Here is an 18353-nt window from a genome sequence, read left to right as displayed (position 1 = left end):
TTCTCCCATTTTCACGCTCACTTGGCACTTTAAATTTTTTTGGTGCTTTTAAGAATATGAATGAATAATGGGTAGAATTTTCTGATTATACCCTCCCTGAGACCCAAAATTCCTGCTCAAGGTCAATGGATCTCTAAATGGTCTGTCAAATTTCCCCCAATGCCACAACAACAGGAAACGGTGACTGAGATCTACCTATAACTTTAACAGCTAACAAAAACATATTGAACTGTTTAAAGAGGACCAGTTTCTTAAAAGATTCACTGACAAGAAAAGTCATTGACGAAAGATGGTTACCATCAGTCACCTGATGTCTAATATTGTAAGTTGGCCACTTTTCTGGAAATTTCCTGTATGGTTTACATGCAGATCTGTCCTGACATGTTGCATGGAATTTCGCATCTGGGGATGTCAGGGTTTAGTTCAAAAAGGAATTCTTGATAGGAAGGCACCAAAAATGCAAAGTGTTGAATTGTCGTCAATGGTAAAAACTATGGGAATTTTAACCAGCCAGTTATGCCCAACAGACACTCAAAGCCCATGGTGGAGGATAAAATGACCCCATCTCTGTTAGTTTCTACACTAGTGAAAGGTGTTAAATGTTTCTGAGATGAAAGATCAAAAATTTGATTACATGGTCTGCAGCATTGACAACAAGATATCTAAACCAAATTCATTTCTTGGAATATATAAACAGAAAGTTTAAGAACTCACTTTGCCAATCAAGGAACAGAGAGAAAAACGGCTGAAAAGAACAGTAAGGAATATTTTTCTCTCTGTATAAATTAAGAAGAACCCTATCTCTCAACAATCTAAAAATCATTCACAGAGTTAGTGACTGGCCATCAAAAAGAACCTCAGAAAAGCTCGTTGATTTCTCAGAGATGGTTACAGAATTAAAAGGAAGAAAATCGTCTCCAGCAGTATGCAGTTACCTGAACTTCAACTCCAGAATTTTAAAGGAAACCAGTTAACCTCAAATGGCTGCAATGTTCAACAGTCTACTCTGCTGGGGTATACTGCTTCCTGCTCCACCAATCCCTCCCCACATTGAGATCAGTTGCTTTTTGTCCACCTGCCAGCCACAGTGAACTCATCATTCACTCAGATTACCCTAGCAGTGGAGAGGAGATCATTGATCTGCTTCCAGCATTGTACCCAGTTGAACTCACGGATCTCACAGTTGCTAACCTCTGCTGCTACCACCTTCCAGGTATCCTTGGTCAGGAGGGAGGGTCTCTTCTTCTCATCAGTTGGGAACAAGAACTCGCACCGTCTGGAGGAGAACCTGCAGGTAGGCATCACCCTTTGTCACCATTCCTTAGTTCTCAGCTTCTTGTGGCACTTTCTTCACTGAAGGCTGCAGGCATAGTGATACAGGATAACACTGTGGCCATTGATGGGTCAAGATACTCCTTCACAATTAGTTCTGCCTTGGAGTTGAAGCTGGTGCTTTAGGATGCATGGTGGCTCTTCTCAGCTGAGTCAGGAAAACAATGCAGGTACATTTGGCCTTACGGCTAGCCTTGCTGCTTGATTCACTAGACTCCACAACAGTATCTTATTGATTGGCTGGCTGCCGTGTGATAGTGTTTAGCTGGCCATTTCTGTCCCAAGCAGCAAATGACACCCATTTGTCTGCTTCTAGGTCCTGTGTTGCTGATATTAAATTCCATCCATTATTTCAGTCTAATAACATGGTGTAACTATGTTTTATTGCATTTATCATTTCAAATGCACATTATATGGAAGCAATAGTAGATTAAGAGAATGCCTTGCACTAAATATTCTTCTGTGTCAGCAGTCACTCCTGATCGAATTCCTTCCCCTGTAATATGGGGATTCCCGTTTTCTGCCTCAGTCAAGCCCTTTGCTCCACAAATTCTCACTAGAGAGCCAGCCTGTCACAATGGTGTACAATGCTTGAGACTGTACACAGAAAATAAACTTGGGTATACTGATTAAAGTTGAAAACACAAGAGCAACCAGCCTGGTTCCCTGCTGCTGGCTCATTCTTGAGAAATGAAGATATTTGAATTAAATAGCACAGAAAAATCAAATTATTTCAATGTGGTTAACAATCCAAACTCTTGTAATATATAATGTCATTGTCATGCTAAAATTCTTATGACACATAAATCAAAACAAGTACTTGTTGAACCAAAGGAGACTGACTATGGAAAGGCCTTCTATAATTATTTCACTGAAGTGGTTCTCTCTATGAATGGGGTTTTTGTCCTGTTGCCACAACACAGTCAGTTCACTTCCTTGCATTTTGAGTCCTAGCATTTGCTTTCCAATGGTTATTTACAGATTCAATGCTAAATCAAATTTAAGATTACTGATTGTTTTTGTTGAGTTTATTGTAAAGTTAGTATTTTACTATTTTCCAATTGAATCTAAAATAAGCAAGCATAGTCTGGCTACTCCAAAACCACATACGTAAACAGAAGTATTTGACTCAGCCATACTTCAGGAAGTGCATGTTCTAATTTTTATTCCTTTCCTTCCAAGTATATTAAAACTCAATTTAATAAACTCCCATAATCTCACTGTGGGCTTGTTGTGTTTACATTTACTATTCCAAGCTCTGTAGCATACCTTGCATGATATTTATTGCATAAAGTAGCCATTCCACTCTTTTTACGACATATCCTATTTTCTTCTTCACAGTAATACAACACAATTTCCTGATTGTCAAATTAAAAATAGATACATAGAGGTAGTGGAAGGCAGAAATTAAATCATAATAGACCAAGAACTCAAGAACAGCTTCTTCCCTGCTTTTGAAAGGACCTACCGTATACTAAGTTGATCTTTCTCTACACCTTAACTACGACTGTAATACTACATACTGCACCCTCTCCTCTGTGTACGGTATGCTTTGTCTATATAGGGCGGAAGAAATAATACTTTTCACTGTATACTAAAAATAAATCAAATCAAATCACAGCATCAAACTTATAAAATAAGATTACAGAATGCCAGAAATATGGAGCAGGCCATCAGCAGCTGCAAAGGAAACTCACAACTTATGGACATTCTGACTGTGAAATAAAATAATAGATAAAGAAGGAAGTACAGGCATATGCTATCACATGCTGTATGCAGTTGAATGACACATGCACTGAATCAAACACTCCTCTTATGAATACTCTTTCTTCATCCTACAGAGCTGTGTATTTATTGCCTTATGCTAATATATGACAACTAAACGCTGATTACACATTAAACAAATGAATCACAGAGCAAAGAATACCTGTGGTAAAAATAAATGGGCAAATTTGCAGCTCAGCTGAATACTCACTTGTTTTCTGGTTTATCTTAGCTGTGCTGTTTTTGCTGAAGTTAATTCCATTTTGATGAGGCAGAAAAAACAGTTGCTGACACCATGACTTTCAGAGAGTTTAGGTTTGCTTGAATGGGTGTTATGTTGACCTCAACATAACAGAAGAAGGGGACAAAGGGGCCAAAATGCAACAGGAAAAAAGAGTTACATTGATATTGTGCTTTTCTTAACAGCCAATGGAGTACTTTTGAAAGGTAGGCCGCGATTCTCCAATCCCGACCCGCAACTTTTCTGGCGGGTCAGGGTGGGAGATGCATGTTACTAGCCTTGTTCCAACATTAACGCATGTGCCAGGAATGCATACGCATCTCCCAGAGATGGAGAACAGTCGCAGGCCAGACTACACTGGAAACCAGTGGGAAGGCAGGTAAGTCTTTTGAATCTGTTTTTAATATGTTTTAAATGTTTTTAACATTTCATTATCGGGAACTTACCGGTCCCGATTGAATCTTCCACCCCGCCAGGAGTACTTCATTCCAGCGGGGTTGAGAGTAGCTCCCCATGTTCGGGGAACTAACGGGAGACCCCGCCGGAATGAAGGGAGGGGCAATTGGGGCCCCCTCTGGGGGTCGGTTGGCAGGAGTTAGTGCTCCCTGGACATCAGCATCCTGGTAGTGCCAGTCTATACCCCCTGGCACTGCCCAACAGGCAAAGTGCCCATGCCCAGGGGGCACCTTGCACTGCCCACTGGATACTGGGCAATGCCAAGGGGGTAGGGTCTATTGTGGGTGGGGCCTAAGGGTGATTGGTGAGGGTGGGGGGATCCCGCTGCCATTCTGCATGGGGATCAGTCTGAGCTGAAGAGAAGCCAGTGATTGGGGCGGGTTGGGGGGGGTGGTCTGTGGGAGGGGAGAGGGTGCTGTTCCCAGGGGGATCTGACCCCGGAATGGTCATCAGAGGGGATGGGGTGGGGACGGTGTGGGATGTGTGGGGGTGGGGGGATCACCACTGCTGGGGGTGTGGGCTGAGCATCGTGGCGCTCCGGGGCAGGGGAGGGGATCAGGGCTGGACTGGGAATTGTTTTGCAGGTTCCAGGTTGGCCAACGATTGAGCTGGCCAGCAAACGGGGAGACTAACAGATCAGGGCAACTGCGCATGCGCTGAGTTCCAGAACTGTCAGACTCTGGCGTGAATAGGCCCTGTCCCCCTGAATTTTTAATGAGATTCACGATTGGCACTTCTTCATTGCACAGAGTGCGAGATTCGAGTGAGAATCTAAACTGACAAAACAGTTGGGATCTAGAACAGTTTTGTCGCCAATTCAGCGCTTTTGGGAGAATTGCAGCCTTACATACCGTTGTAATGTAGGAAACATGATCATCAATTTGCACACAGCAAGCTCTTATAAACAACAGTGTGATCATGGGTTAATTGATTTTTGAAATAGTGGACAGAACAGTGCCATGGTTTTTTAACATCAGGTGAAGCAGATAAATGGGGCCCTTGGTTTAATGTCTTGTCTGACAGTGCTGCTTTTGCAGTGCTGCACTAGAGGTTCAATGTAGATATTTGTACTGAAACCCCAGAGGGGAACTTGAACTTGGAAACTTGTAACACAGAAGCAAGAGGTTTGGCTTATAAATCTTCAAAATAGAATGGGGATCACAATGCACACTTAACCTATGCCCATTGTTTTCACTGTAGGCAGCAAGCAAACATGACAAGATTATGGTGTGAAATCAGCACTAAGCATGCTGTTAATTGAGCAGAGGGTGCAATATCATGAGGGTTTCGCACAAATCCAAGCTAGTCTGACTCCTTGAAGCAAACCTGCAGTTCTTAAAGAGAGGATCAGGTGCTATTATAAAATGTGGGCTTGACCGGAGACAGACACAAGAATGGCACAACATTACAGGAAGCATGTTGTAATGTTCTCTAATCCAGCACTGGATGCCTTGGTGAATAGGTGGATTGAGAGAAGTCCTCTATCCATAAGGAAGTAGGAAGCCCCCAGACAGGCATGATAAAGACAGTGGTAGTGGATAGTGTAACAATCAATTCCAGCAGTGGGGCCCTGAAGACCTACATTCAGTGCCACAAGGGATTCAATGATCACACATTGCACCAGCAGCTTCACTCATTGTTCCACTGATGACAGCCCCTCACTCACTTTAATCATGATGTGGACTCACCTGATGAAGGAGCAGCACTCTGAAAGCTTGTGCTACCAAATAAACCTGTTGGACTTTAACCTGATGTTGTGAGACTATTTATTGTGTCATTTTAATCAGTGATGGAGGATAGCCAGGTTGGATCAGGCAGTAAACAGATCAGATTGGGTCAGATCAGTGGAGGAGAGTCAGGGGTTGGGGACTATTTGTTGGGGGTAGTGTCATGGGGGTAGTCAAGGAGTCAGAGACCAGTTGGTGTTACGAGGGGGAGTTGGTGTTGTTAGTATAGATGATTGGCGATGATAGTTGCATAGTTACCCGGGAGCTCAACTAGGATTTTTCTGTAACACTTCCTGCATAATTATTCAGATAAGTACCGTGGAATTTCAGCTCAGAGTTAAAATTTTTTTCAGAGTGTCCTGTGGAACTGGGGAATTACACTTCAGAAGTTCAAATTTTCGGGGCAATTACAATGGAGTCAATGTGGGACTTCCATGGGGTTCTGACAGTCACCTTGGGTCATAAAATCTCATCCAATTAAATTTAAGTTGCAGTAATTACACAACTTTAACAACATTATCCAGTCTCACACACCTCTACTGAATATAATTCTCCACGGAGCAATGGAACAGAATAAGTACTGGAGTTTCCAAATGTATGGGGCGAATAGACACCTGCCAGAGCCCTCCCACTGACACTTCAAACTCTAACAGACTCAGTGTAGGATTGGATTGACAGATACATTTCAAAAAAGGTTTTCTGCCCCAAGATACTGAAAGACAAATTTAAGAATAACCTCAATGGCTCAGCTGCTTAAGATAAGACCAAAGTAAGAGCAAAGGTAAGCCATTCAGTCCATCATGTTTGCTCCACCATTCAATGAGATCATGGCTGATCTGATATAATCCTCTATTTCCCTCATCCTGCCTTATCCCTTTGGTTCCCTTACTGATTAAAGATCTGCCTATCTCAGTTTTCGACATACTTAACGCACAATTTAAAAAGTAGCCAAGCCATATAAACCTGCAGGGCCCCACAACTGTTCCTTAATCTGTGCTGATTTGCCTGATCCTGTTATAGGTGCTGTATTTGGTCTCAGTGCCTCTGGATTAGGGCTGAGGTAGCTATGCTTCATTAATAGAAGTTTCTTTTAAATAACTTTGATTTCTTCATTTTCCTGTTTCATTTTTGGGCTCTTGATCTGTTTCACAATAAATAATTCCCAAATTCTGACTGAAACTTCATGCAGCCCTTCCGTTGGATCCTATGTGTATCAAAATAGGCTCAAAAATATCAGCTAAAAGTAGTTAAATTACCAATTTTTTTGATCTAACCAGTGGAAATTTACTAATGTTTGTGAGTGGCAAATAGAACCCACAGACCAGTTATAATGGCAGGTCAGGTAAACCATTCATGATGCTCCATAACTCACTAATTAATGTGTCCACATAATTATACACAGAAGCAAAATACAAATTGGTATTTTAAAAATGGGATTTTTAATTCCTATTTATAAATTTTAGAAACATTCAGAAAACACAGTCAGAAGATGAACTGGAAAAAGCTCTAGCTATGCTGGGAGTACTTTTAGAGAGATTGTTTATGTAACAAAATTATTTGGGCAGCATATTTAACAACAAAACCAATGTTTAAAAAGTAATTTTTCGACAGGTCCTTAGCTTGCAAGGTTGACACTTACTGCACTTGGCAATGTTTTTCTTAAACTGTTGCAGCTCACACACTGCTATTTGGAAAGTAGTTCCACTATTTTGACCAGCTGCAATGAGGACAGTATATTTCCAAGTCAGGAAGGGTTGTGACTTAGAGGGAAAATTGGAGGTTAATGTGTTCCTGTGCATTTGTGAACTTTGTCCTGCTACATGGTTTAGAAGGTGTTGGTGAATTGTTTCAATGCATCCCATAGTAGTGCACGGTCGGCCAAGTTGTGGATTTAAGAGTAGATGTTATTGTGGGTGACATTAAGATGACACTAAGGTGAGTGGCAGAGCACACTGAAAGTCTGCAAAGGGATATGAATAGTTTAAGTGAGTGGGCAAATGGAGTACAATGTTGGTAAATGTGAGGTCATCCATTTTGGTAGGAATAACAGCAAGATAGACTATTATTTAAATGGTAAAAAAATTGCAGCATTCTGTTGTGCAAAGAAATCTGGGGGTATCCTGTGCATGAATTACAAAAAGTTGATTTGTAGGTGCAGCAGGTAATTCTGCCCTTCATTTTTAGAGGGATGGAGTTTAAAAACAGGGAAGTTATGTTGCAGCTGTATAAGGTGTTGGTGAGACCACACCTGGAGTACTGTGTACAGTTTTGATCTCCTTACTTGAGAAAGGATACTGGCACTGGAAGTAAAGTTTTATTTTGTGTTTGTCACAAGTAAGGCTTACATTAACACTGCAGTGAAGTTACTATGAAATTCCCCTAGCTGCCACAGTCCAGCACCTAGTCAGCACATCTTTCAGAACGTGGGAGGAAACTGGAGCATTGAGAGAAACCTACACAGAGACAGGGAGGACATGCAGACTCCACACAGACAGTGATCCAAGCTGGGAATTGGTCCCTAGCGCTGTGAGGCAGCAGTGCTAACCACTGTGCCACTATGTCACCCTTAGGGAGGAGTGCAGAGGAGATTCACTATGTTGATTCCAGAGTTGAGAGGGTTGGCTAATAAGGAAAAACTGAGTAGATGGGGGCTATACTCATTGGAATTCAGAAGAACAAGAAGAAATCTTATTGAAACATCTAAGATTATGAAGGGAATAGATAAGACAGAAGCAGAGGTTATTTCCACTGGTAAGTGAAACTAGAACTAGGGGGCATGGCATCAAAATAAGGGTGAGTAGATTTAGGACTGAGTTGAGGAGGAACTTCTTCACCAAAGGATTGTGAATCTGTGGAATTCCCTGCCCAGTGAAGCAGTTGAGGCTATCTCATTGAATATTTTTAAGGCAAGGATAGATACATTTTTGAACAGTAAAGGAATTAAGGGTTATGGTGAGGTGGGTGGGTAAGTGGAGCTGAGTCCATGAAAAAAATCAGCCATGATCTTATTGAATGGCGGAGCAGGCTCAAGCCAGATGACCTACTCTTGCTCCTAGTTCTTATGGTGCACGAGACGCTGATCAAACTGCTTTGTCCTGAATATAGTTGTAGCTGCACCAATCAAGACAATTGGAGAGTATGCAAAGATAAAGTTTATTTCTTAGTCACAAGTAAGGCTTACATTAACACTGCATTGAAGTTATTGTGAAATTTCCCTAGTTGCCACAGTCCAGCACCTGCTCAGGTCAATGCACCTAACCAGCACATCTTTCAAAACGTAAAGGGGAAACCAGAGCCATCCGGAGGAAACCCACGCACACTCAGGGAGAATGTGCAAACTCCACACAGTGATCCAAGCCAGGAATCAAACCCAAGTCCCTGGTGTTGTGAAGCAGCAGTACTAACCATTGTGCTCCCACGCCATCACACTGATGACTTGTCAGAGAAGCATTGGAGCAGGATGTGAACACTTGCTGGGCAATATTCAGCTGAGCTAATGTGATCGCAGCACCTGGTCCAGTTGGGTTCCGAATCAATGGCATTTGATTTGATTTACTATTGCCACATATATTAGTGTACAGTGAAAAGTATTGTTTCTTGTGCACTAAACAAAACATACTGTACATAAAGAAGGAAAGGAAAGAGTGCAGAATGTAGTGTTACAGTCATAGTGAAGGTGTAGAGGAAGAACAATTTAATGCAAGGTTCAAAAGTCTGATGGGAAGGGAAAGGGAAGAAGCTGTTTTTGAGTTGGTTGGCATGTGACCTCAGACTTTCATATCTTTTTTCTGGTGGAAGAAGGTGGAAGGTGGAAGAAAGTATGTCCGGGATTGTATGGGATCCTTGATTATGCTGGCTGCTTTTCTGAGGCAGCAGGAAGTGTAGACAGAGTCAATGGATGATAAATTGGTTTGAGTGATGGACTGGGCTTTGTTCACGACCCTTTTGTAGTTTATCGCTGTCTTGGACAGAGCAGGAGCCATACCAAGCTGTGATACAACCAGAAGGAATGCTTTCTATGCTGCATCTATAGAAATTGGTGAGAGTTGTAGCGGACATGACAAATTTCCTTAGTCTCCTGAAAAAGTAGAGGCATTGGTGGGCTTTCGTAACTATTGCATCAACATCGGAGGACCAGGGCAGGTTGTTGGTGACCTGAACACCTAAAAATTTGAAACTCTTACCATTTCTACTTTGTCCCTATTGATATAGACAGGGGCATGCCCTCAACTATGCTTCTTGAAGTCAATGACGATCTCCTTTGTTTTGTTGACATTGAGGAAAAGATTATTATTGTTGCTCTAGTTCACCAGATTCTCTATCTCTCTCCTGCACTGTGTCTTGTCATTGTTTCAGATCCAACCCACAAAGATGGCCTCATCAGCAAATTTGAAAATCAAGCTAGAGGGGAATTTAGCCATACAGTCAGAGGCGTAGAAGGAGTATAGTAAGGGGCTGAGGACGCAGCCTTGTGAGACACCAATGTTGAGGAGGATGGTGGTGGAGGAGGAGTTGTTGTCTATTCTTACTGACTGCGGTCTATGGTTTAGAATGTCTAGGATCCAGTTGCAGAGGGAGGAGCTGAGTTCCAGGCCATGAGGTTTGGAGATGAGTTTAGTCAGAATAATGGTGTTAAAGGCTGAGCTGTAGTCTATGAATAGGAGTCTGACGTAGATATCTTTATTATCTAGGTGTTCCAGGGTTGAGTGTAGAACCAAGGAGATGGTGTGGACCTGCTGTGGACCTGTTGCGATGATAAGTGAGCTGTAGCGGATTCAGGCAGTCTGGGAAGCAGACTATTAATGATTTCATAGTCAGAATGCATTGAGCTCATAGGTAAGGGATGCATAGGAGTTGGTGATTTTACCTGCCTTCATCTTGTAGCCTGTTATGTCTTGCTATAGTCAGCAGGAGTCCATGTGACTTGCCTGGACTGGAGCTTGGTCTGGTACTTTGATCTTGATCTTTGATCTTTTATCTTTGATCCGGTACTGGCATCTTTGATGGCTCTCCGCAGATCATATCTTGCTTTCTTTCATCTGTCAGGGTCGCCTGACTTGAACCTGCAGGATAAAGGCAAATTACAGCGGATGCCGAAATCTGAAAAATGTAAAATGCTGGAAAAGCCTAGCAGGTCTAACAGCATCTGTGGAGATGCTGGCGTTGGACTGGGATAAACACAGTAAGAAGTCTCACAACACCAGGTTAAAGCCCAACAGTTATTTGTAGCAAACGCACTAGCTTTCGGAACTGGCTGTTCCTTCGTCAGGTGTGGATGTGCCGGCGTTGGACTGGGGTAAACACAGTAAAACGTCTGACAACACCAGGATTTAGTCCAACCAATTTATTTGATAGTAAACTCACATGCTTTCGAGGGGACTCCCTCTTCGTCAGGTGAATGGAGAGTTCTGGCCTCAGACAGAGCATATAAAGCACAGACAGTTTAGTGATTACTGATTAGAATGCGAATCTTTACACCTAACCTGCTGTTCAAGTCCTAAAGTGGCTGACAATGTGTGGAAGGAGCACTGATCACAGGTTAAAGAGATGTGTATGAGACAGCACAGTGAGTGAGGTTTTGCAAACCCAGGCAAGTCACGGGGGTTACAGATAGTGCGACATGAACCCAAGATCCCTGTTGAGACCGTCCTCATGTGTGCGGAACTTGGCTATCAGTCTCTGCTCAGCGACTCTACGCTGTCGTGTGTCGTGAAGGCCGCCTTGGAGAATGCTTACCCAAAGGTCAGAGGCTGAATGCCCGTGACCACTATCAAATAAACCCGTTGGACTAAAACCTGGTGTTGTCAGACTTTTTACTTCGTCAGGTGGGCAGGAGTTGGGTGGGAGGTGCTGCATGTGTGGAGAACAGAGCTAACATTTAAATTCTGGATAACTAGAGTGATTATTTGCGATCTACAGGGTGTGCACTTCTGCAGCGATGACAATAGGGGTTGGAGATTAGACTTTCTCTTGTTTGAGATTATGCTGGCCTGCCACTGTGTGGTGTGAATGTGACTTGCAACTTGCAACTTGCAAGCCTTGGTGCTGGGGTTGGGTGCATTTGGGCATGGATAGCTTCAGTATCTGTAGATTTGACAGTGGGACGATTAAGCATAGCCTGGGCTCTTTTTGATTTTGTATTTCTCCCAAAGGCGGGGGAGGGGGTCTTTTTTTTAAGCTCAATGCCATGTTTGCGTCTGAAAGTCTCCTGTCTTGCCACACACACACACACACACACCCCCACCTTGAGGGAAGCGTGAGTTGTTGTTGTATAGTGACTCTGCAGCGACACCCCGCGGCGGGATTGGAGGGTGTCAGCCGCTGCGACCCAAAATGGCGTCCCCTCCCTCTGTCTCTCTCTCTCCCCCTCCTTCCCATGGCAACCATATACAATCCCATGGCAACGGCATGGCGGAACAGACAACAGAAAGAGGGGCGGGGAGAATCTCCCGGTCCGCCCGCCCACCCGCCCGGCTCAGCGTCCCCACCCGCCGGCTGTGGAGTTCAGTCTTGCAGCGGTCAGGATGAGCGAGAAGAAGAGCGTGCCGGTGGTGAGGCACATCATCAGGGACAGTGACCTGGGCCCCAAGCCGGTGAGTCTGCGAGCCCACCCACCCACCCACTGCCTGGCTCCCGGTGCCCACCGCCCGGGCCCGGCATCAGCCGGTGGCACAGTCTGGGAAGGCGGGGTGGTGGATGTGGATTGCTCCCGGGCTCTTATAGCCCTCAATTTACCCTCCCTCCCAACGCACACACAGTGACTGTCTGGGGCTGCAGACTGGGTGTGGAGATGCCAGCGTTGGACTGGGATAAGAACAGAAGGAAGTCTCACAACACCAGCTTGATGTCCAGCAGGTTTATTTGTAGCCAGTGCTGCGAGTAAACCTGTTGGACTTTTAAGCTGGTGTTGTGAGACTTCTTTCTGTCTGCAGCCTGGGGAGCCGAGCTTTTGTTTTAATTCACTGGTGGGATGTGGGCAGCGCTGGCCGGGCCAGCATTTATTGCCCATCCCTGGTTGCCCTTGTCGGAGGGCAGTTGAGAGTCACTCACCTGAGGAAGGAGTAGTGCCCCAAAAGTTTGTTCCAAATAAACCTGTCGGACTTTAACCTGGTGTTGTGAGACTTCTTACTGTACCCACCACAGTCCAGTGCCGGCATCTCCACATACAATTGAGAATCAACCACATTGCTGTGGCTCTGGAGTCACATATGGAATTTTAGAATTCTGACAGTACAGAAGGCCATTTGGCTCCTCGAGTCTTGTACTGACCACAATCCCACCCAGGCCCTATTCCTGTCTGCAAGACATGCCAGATCATCGACGTGGATGCCATCACCTCTCCTGAGAACACCACCCACCAGGTATATGGCACATACTCTTGCAACTTGGCCAACATTGTCTACCTGATACGCTGCAGGAAAGGATGTCCCGAGGCATGGTAACCCTCATTTATCCTGCTAATCCCGCTGACAGTAGGGGCAATTTAACACAGCCAATCAATCTAACCTACATATCTTTGGACAGTGGGAAGAAACTGGAACGCCCAGAGGAAACCCATGTAGACGTGGGGAGAACATGCAAACCCCACACAGTGACTGGAGACCGGAATTTAACCCGGGTCCCTGGCGCTGTGAGGCAGCAGTGCTAATCACTGTGCCATTGTGCTACACAGTAAGAAGTGTCACAACACCAGGTTAAAGTCCAACAGGTTTATTTGGTAGTAAACGCCACGAGCCTTCTGAACACTGATCCTTTGTCAGGTGAATGGAGAGTTCACAAACAGGGCATATAAAGGCACACACAGTTTACAGAATACTGATTAGAATGCAAGTCTTTACAGCTAATCTGCTATTCAAGTCTTAAAGGTGCAGACAATGTGAGTGGAGATAGCATTAAGCATTGGTTAAAGAGATGTGTATTGTCTCCAGACAGGACAGTAAGTAAGATGTTGCAAGTTCAGGCAAGTTCTCCTTCAGGAGAACAGTGACCACAATACCACACAATCCTGCCACAGCAACCTGTGCAAGACATGCCAGATCATTGACATGGATGCCATCATCTCACATGAGAACACCATCCGCCAGGTACACGGCACATACTCTTGCAACTTGGCCAACGTTGTCTACCTGATACGCTGCAGGAAAGGATGTCCCAAGGCATGGTACATTGGGGAGACTATGCAGATGCTACGACAACAGGTGAATGAACACCGCTCAACAATCACCAGGCAAGACTGTTTTCCTCCTATTGGCGAACACTTCAGCCATCAGGGGCATTCAGCCTCTGATCTTCGGGTAAACCTTCTCCAAGGTGGCTTTCACAACATACAACAGCGCAGAGTCGCTGAGCAGAAACTGATAACCAAGTTCTGCACTCATGAGAACACCTCAACCGGGATCCTGCGTTCACGTCACACTATCTGCAACCCCCATGACTTAGCTGAACTTGCAACATCTCACTTACTGTCCTGTCTGGATACAATACACTTCTTTTATCTATGCTTAATGCTATCTCCACTCACATTGTCTGCACTTTTAAGTCTTGAATAGCAGATTAGCTGTAAAGACTCACATTCTAATCAATATTCTGCCTTTATATGCCTTGTTTGTGATCAGAACTCTCTATTCACCTGGCGAAGGAACAGCGTTCCGAAAGCTGGTGGCGTTTACTATCAAATAAACCTGTTGGACTTTAACCTGGTGTTGTGAGAATTCTTATTATGTTTATCCCAGTCCAATGCCAGCATCTCCGCACTATTGTGCTGCCCCAGTCCAGGTAAGGACAACAGATTTCCTTTTTTAAAGAGCATAGTGAACCAGATGGGTTCTTCTGACAATCAACAATGGTTTCGTGGTCATCAGTAGATTCTTAATTCCATATTTTTTATTGAATTCAAATTCCACCATCTACCAAGTGGGATTCGAACCCGGTCCCAGAATATAAGTGACTTTCTGGACTAATAGTTTAGCGATAATACCACTGGCCATTGCCTCCCCAATACTTTTCACTATATCCCAGCCAGAGAGCAGCCTGTTCCTCAGCCACTTTTACAGTGGCTACATGTCCCGGGGGGTGGGGGTGCCTCTTGACTGGACAAAAATAAAAAGCAGCTCTACTCCTCCGGCAGCTGCCAATTATTCTGCAAACTCTAGGCAGGGGGAAGGGTGCAATGTTAACCTTGGAATATATCAATGTCGTGTTCTATAACCATTCTGGTTACACTATAACTTTTTGTTACAGCTGTGCTCTGGCCTTGTTTGCAGTTGGTGCTCAATTAACAAAAAACAAAGAAAATTACAGCACCGCTGCAGGCCCTTTGGCCCTCCAAGCCTGCTCTAACCATGCTGCCCAACTGAACTAAAATCTCTTACCTTTCTGGGTACCATATCCCTCTATTTCCATCCTATTCATGTATTTATCAAGATGCCCCTTAAAAGTCACTATTGTATCGTATTGATTATGTTGGGCATTTTCTTGTTGGAGATGATGATTTCCTGATGTTGCTTGGCATGAATACCATCCCAAGCCTAGGTACTATTCCCATCTTACTGTAGGCTGGCATATACTGCTTGATTATTTAAGGAAGGCTGAACAATATGGAATCATCAGCAAATAATCCCAATCCATGATGAAGGAGAGTTTATTTATGAAGGGGCTAAAGCTAGTTGGACTAAGAATGTTTCCTCAAGGAACGCCACCTGCAAGTTTCTAGGCCTAAAATGATTTGGTATGCAACAGTCATTACCATTTTGTTTTGTGTTTGCTTTGTCTCTTGCCACAGGAAGGATTTCCCTTTGAGGCCATGTTTTGGTCAGGGTCTTTAATAGCTCAGTAGATCACCTTCCAGGCCACTCAAACCAGTAAGGTTTCTCACTGCTGCCAATATTCCGTGGCAGTGGGAAGACATTAGGCTCCCCACCCGACATCTTCCAATATCATATTGCCAGCCATCCTGCCACCTAGCACATCTCCAAAGGGCTGGGAAAATTCCACTCTTTGTGCCCACACCTGCAACCAAGACTATTAACATTATGTTCAATATATGGAGTCATTACACGTAAGTTAGCAACAAAAGTTGTACCACCAGGAACAAGTGCTTTCGCAGTGCTCTGAAAGCTTGAAATTCCAAATAAACCTGTTGGACTTTAATCTGGTGTTCTTTCTGTGCTCATCCCAGTCCAACACATCTCCACATCATGACCACCAGAAACAAGGAACTAATAAAAAAAAAGAGTAAATGTGATTTCTTTGAGTCTTGCTCCATCGCAGGAATATTAAATTTACCCTTTACCATCATATTGCAATTCATTCTTTTAATTATTTTTAGCATTATTTTCATTTTATTGGCACAGATTATTTGGATAAAAAGTTAGAGTGTAATATTGGCATTTAGAGCTATTCACTTGATTTTTATTTTCTATTTATGATGCCGTTTGAATCCCTTCCTTGATCTATCTGCTTATTACTTGCTGTAATCATTCATTATTTTATACTTGCAGTGGAGTACTAATCGTGCTAGAAAGCATACTTTGAAGTTTCTATCTACAGCTCAATGTAATCCTAGTTTTTTAAAAATTCTTTTGTTTATAAGGATGTGCAGACAAGACCTATGGATTTAAATTGGATTATTAATTTAATAGAAGACCGATTCTCAGTAAGTGACTTCTGATAACAAAAACTTAACTATTTTCTATATTATTTGGCTTGCATGTAGAACTCTGGATAATTATTAAGGTTTTTATAAGCTTATCACTGTATCTTCATTTTTCTATGTGTTATATTCAAACCTAGAATTTCATTACTGGGGTGCTATCTTTAAGTCATTTATCTACATAAATGACTTGGAAGAGGGCGTAGGTGGTGTGATCAGCAAGTTTGCTGATGACACCAAGATGGCAGGGTTGGCGGGTACGGAACTGGATTGTCAGGTGATACAACAGGATATAGATAGGTTGGTGCGGTGGGCAGATAGGTGGCAGATGGCATTTAATCCTGACAAATGCGAGGTGATGCATTTTGGACGGAATAATGCAGAGAGGAGCTATGTGATAAAAGGTAGGCCGATTAGGAGTATAGACATACAGAGGGACCTGGGAGTGCAGTTCACAAATCCATGAAGGTTGCGTCACAAGTGGAGAAGGTTGTTAGGAAGGCTTATGGGATGTTAGCCTTTATAGGAAGGGGCATAGAGTATAAAAGCTGCCGTCTAATGCTTCAGTTGTACAGAACGTTGGTTAGACCGCATTTGGAGTACTGCGTCCAGTTCTGGTCACCTTACTACCGGAAGGACGTGGAGTCTCTGGAAAGGGTAGAGAGGAGGTTTACCAGGATGTTGCCTGGCATGGGGGGACTGGGTTACGAGGAGAGATTGAAGAAACTGGGGCTATTCTCCTTGGAAAGACGGAGATTGAGAGGGGACATGATAGAGGTATATAAGATACTGAAGGGAATAGATAGAGTTAATAGTGAGAGACTGCTCCCTAGACTGGGTACGAACACGAGAGGTCATCATTTAAGGGTGAGGGGGGAGAGGTATAATTTGGAGGTGAGAAGAAGGTTCTTTACGCAGAGAGTTGTGGGGGTCTGGAACGCGCTACCGAGTAGGGTGGTGGAGGCAGGAACGTTGGACTCGTTTAAGATGCAGTTAGATAGGCACATGAGTGAAACGAGAATGGAGGGATATGGTAGGGGCTATTAAATAGGGTTAAACCTCGGGAGACACCGGAAGGGCAGGCTGTATGATTAATATTTTTTGTCTTTATTCCACAGGTGGAGGTCCACCTCGTGTCAAGCGAGGGGCATGCACACGGCGGGTCGTGCGTGGGCTGCTCTTGGAAGTCCAGGAGTGGCCTAGTACTTCATGTCGGTGTGTGTGCTTGATCCTGGACCGGTAGACGGGCGCCGCAACAGCTCAGTGACTAGCACTGCTGGCTGTGCAGACACATGGATTTGGGCCTGTGTCTGTGGGAGTTTGCGCATTCTCCCTGTGGGTTTCCTCCGGGCGCTCCGGTTTCCTCCCACACCCCAAAGATGTGCTCTTAGGCTAATCGGTTTTTACCAAATTGACACTATTTCTTCCCTGAATCTGACTGAGTAGGGTTCCATTCGTAGACATGCAGGGTAGAATAGGTGTAGGGTGATGTGGCGGCGCGGGCTCGTTGGGCCGAAGGGCCTGTTTCCCGTGCTGGGTTGTTCTTTGTTCTTTGTAATGTCCTATAAATTTGAATCCCTTTGTTCTTCTGTAGCCCTGAATCTACACCCATTTGGAATACTGATCCTACTTTGTTCTACCAATATCTATCACCTACTAAGATTGAATTACATCTGTCACCTTTTATAACCTTGTCATATCAATACCTTTTTGCAAATATTCACAATCCTTAATGCACCCTACAGAAGTGGTGGCAGAATTGAACCCTGGAGGACATCACCATTTATTTCTAATCACTCTAAAATACTGGCATCAACTCCAATTTGGTGATCCATTTTTAATACAATTAATTTTCCTCTACCTAATTCAATGCTTCTTGACTTTCTATAAAAATTCTCCCATGTGGTACCTTGCCAAAGGCGTTCTTGAAATATACACTCTTCTCCCATCTATCATGTCTGTAACCTCCTCAAGTAATTTTGTAATGCTGGTCAAGCACAATTGTTCATTTTGAAATTTGTACTGGCTTTTTTCTATTTTCTTCTTATCCAGTTACATGGTAGTTTCACCTTTAATTAAAGATTACTCTTTAATCCGCCACATGTTTTACGGCAGCAGAGGGTGGCTCAGCATTGGCCGGTGACGGGATCTTCTGATCCCGCCATTGTCAATGGAAATGTTA

The 18353-nt window shown here is 43.8% G+C and overlaps 1 protein-coding gene across 2 annotated transcripts in view; it reads left to right on the top strand.

Moving 5' to 3' along the window:
• Positions 1–11995: 11995 nt before the first annotated feature.
• The window catches only part of cfap69 (cilia and flagella associated protein 69), a 95461-nt gene continuing 89103 nt past the window's right edge, over positions 11996–18353 (top strand). For both annotated transcript variants that reach the window (XM_080210727.1, XM_080210719.1), the window contains exons 1-2: positions 11996–12113; positions 16112–16174. In XM_080210727.1, the coding sequence (XP_080066853.1) occupies positions 12045–12113; positions 16112–16174 (132 nt within the window). In that variant the 5' untranslated portion in view covers positions 11996–12044. The remainder of the gene's footprint in view (positions 12114–16111; positions 16175–18353) is intronic.

The sequence above is a fragment of the Carcharhinus amblyrhynchos genome, chromosome 2, assembly GCF_965287045.1.
Source record: "Carcharhinus amblyrhynchos chromosome 2, sCarAmb.v2.hapA, whole genome shotgun sequence".
Lineage (NCBI taxonomy): Eukaryota > Metazoa > Chordata > Chondrichthyes > Carcharhiniformes > Carcharhinidae > Carcharhinus > Carcharhinus amblyrhynchos.
This window is presented reverse-complemented; position numbering and strand designations above follow the sequence as displayed.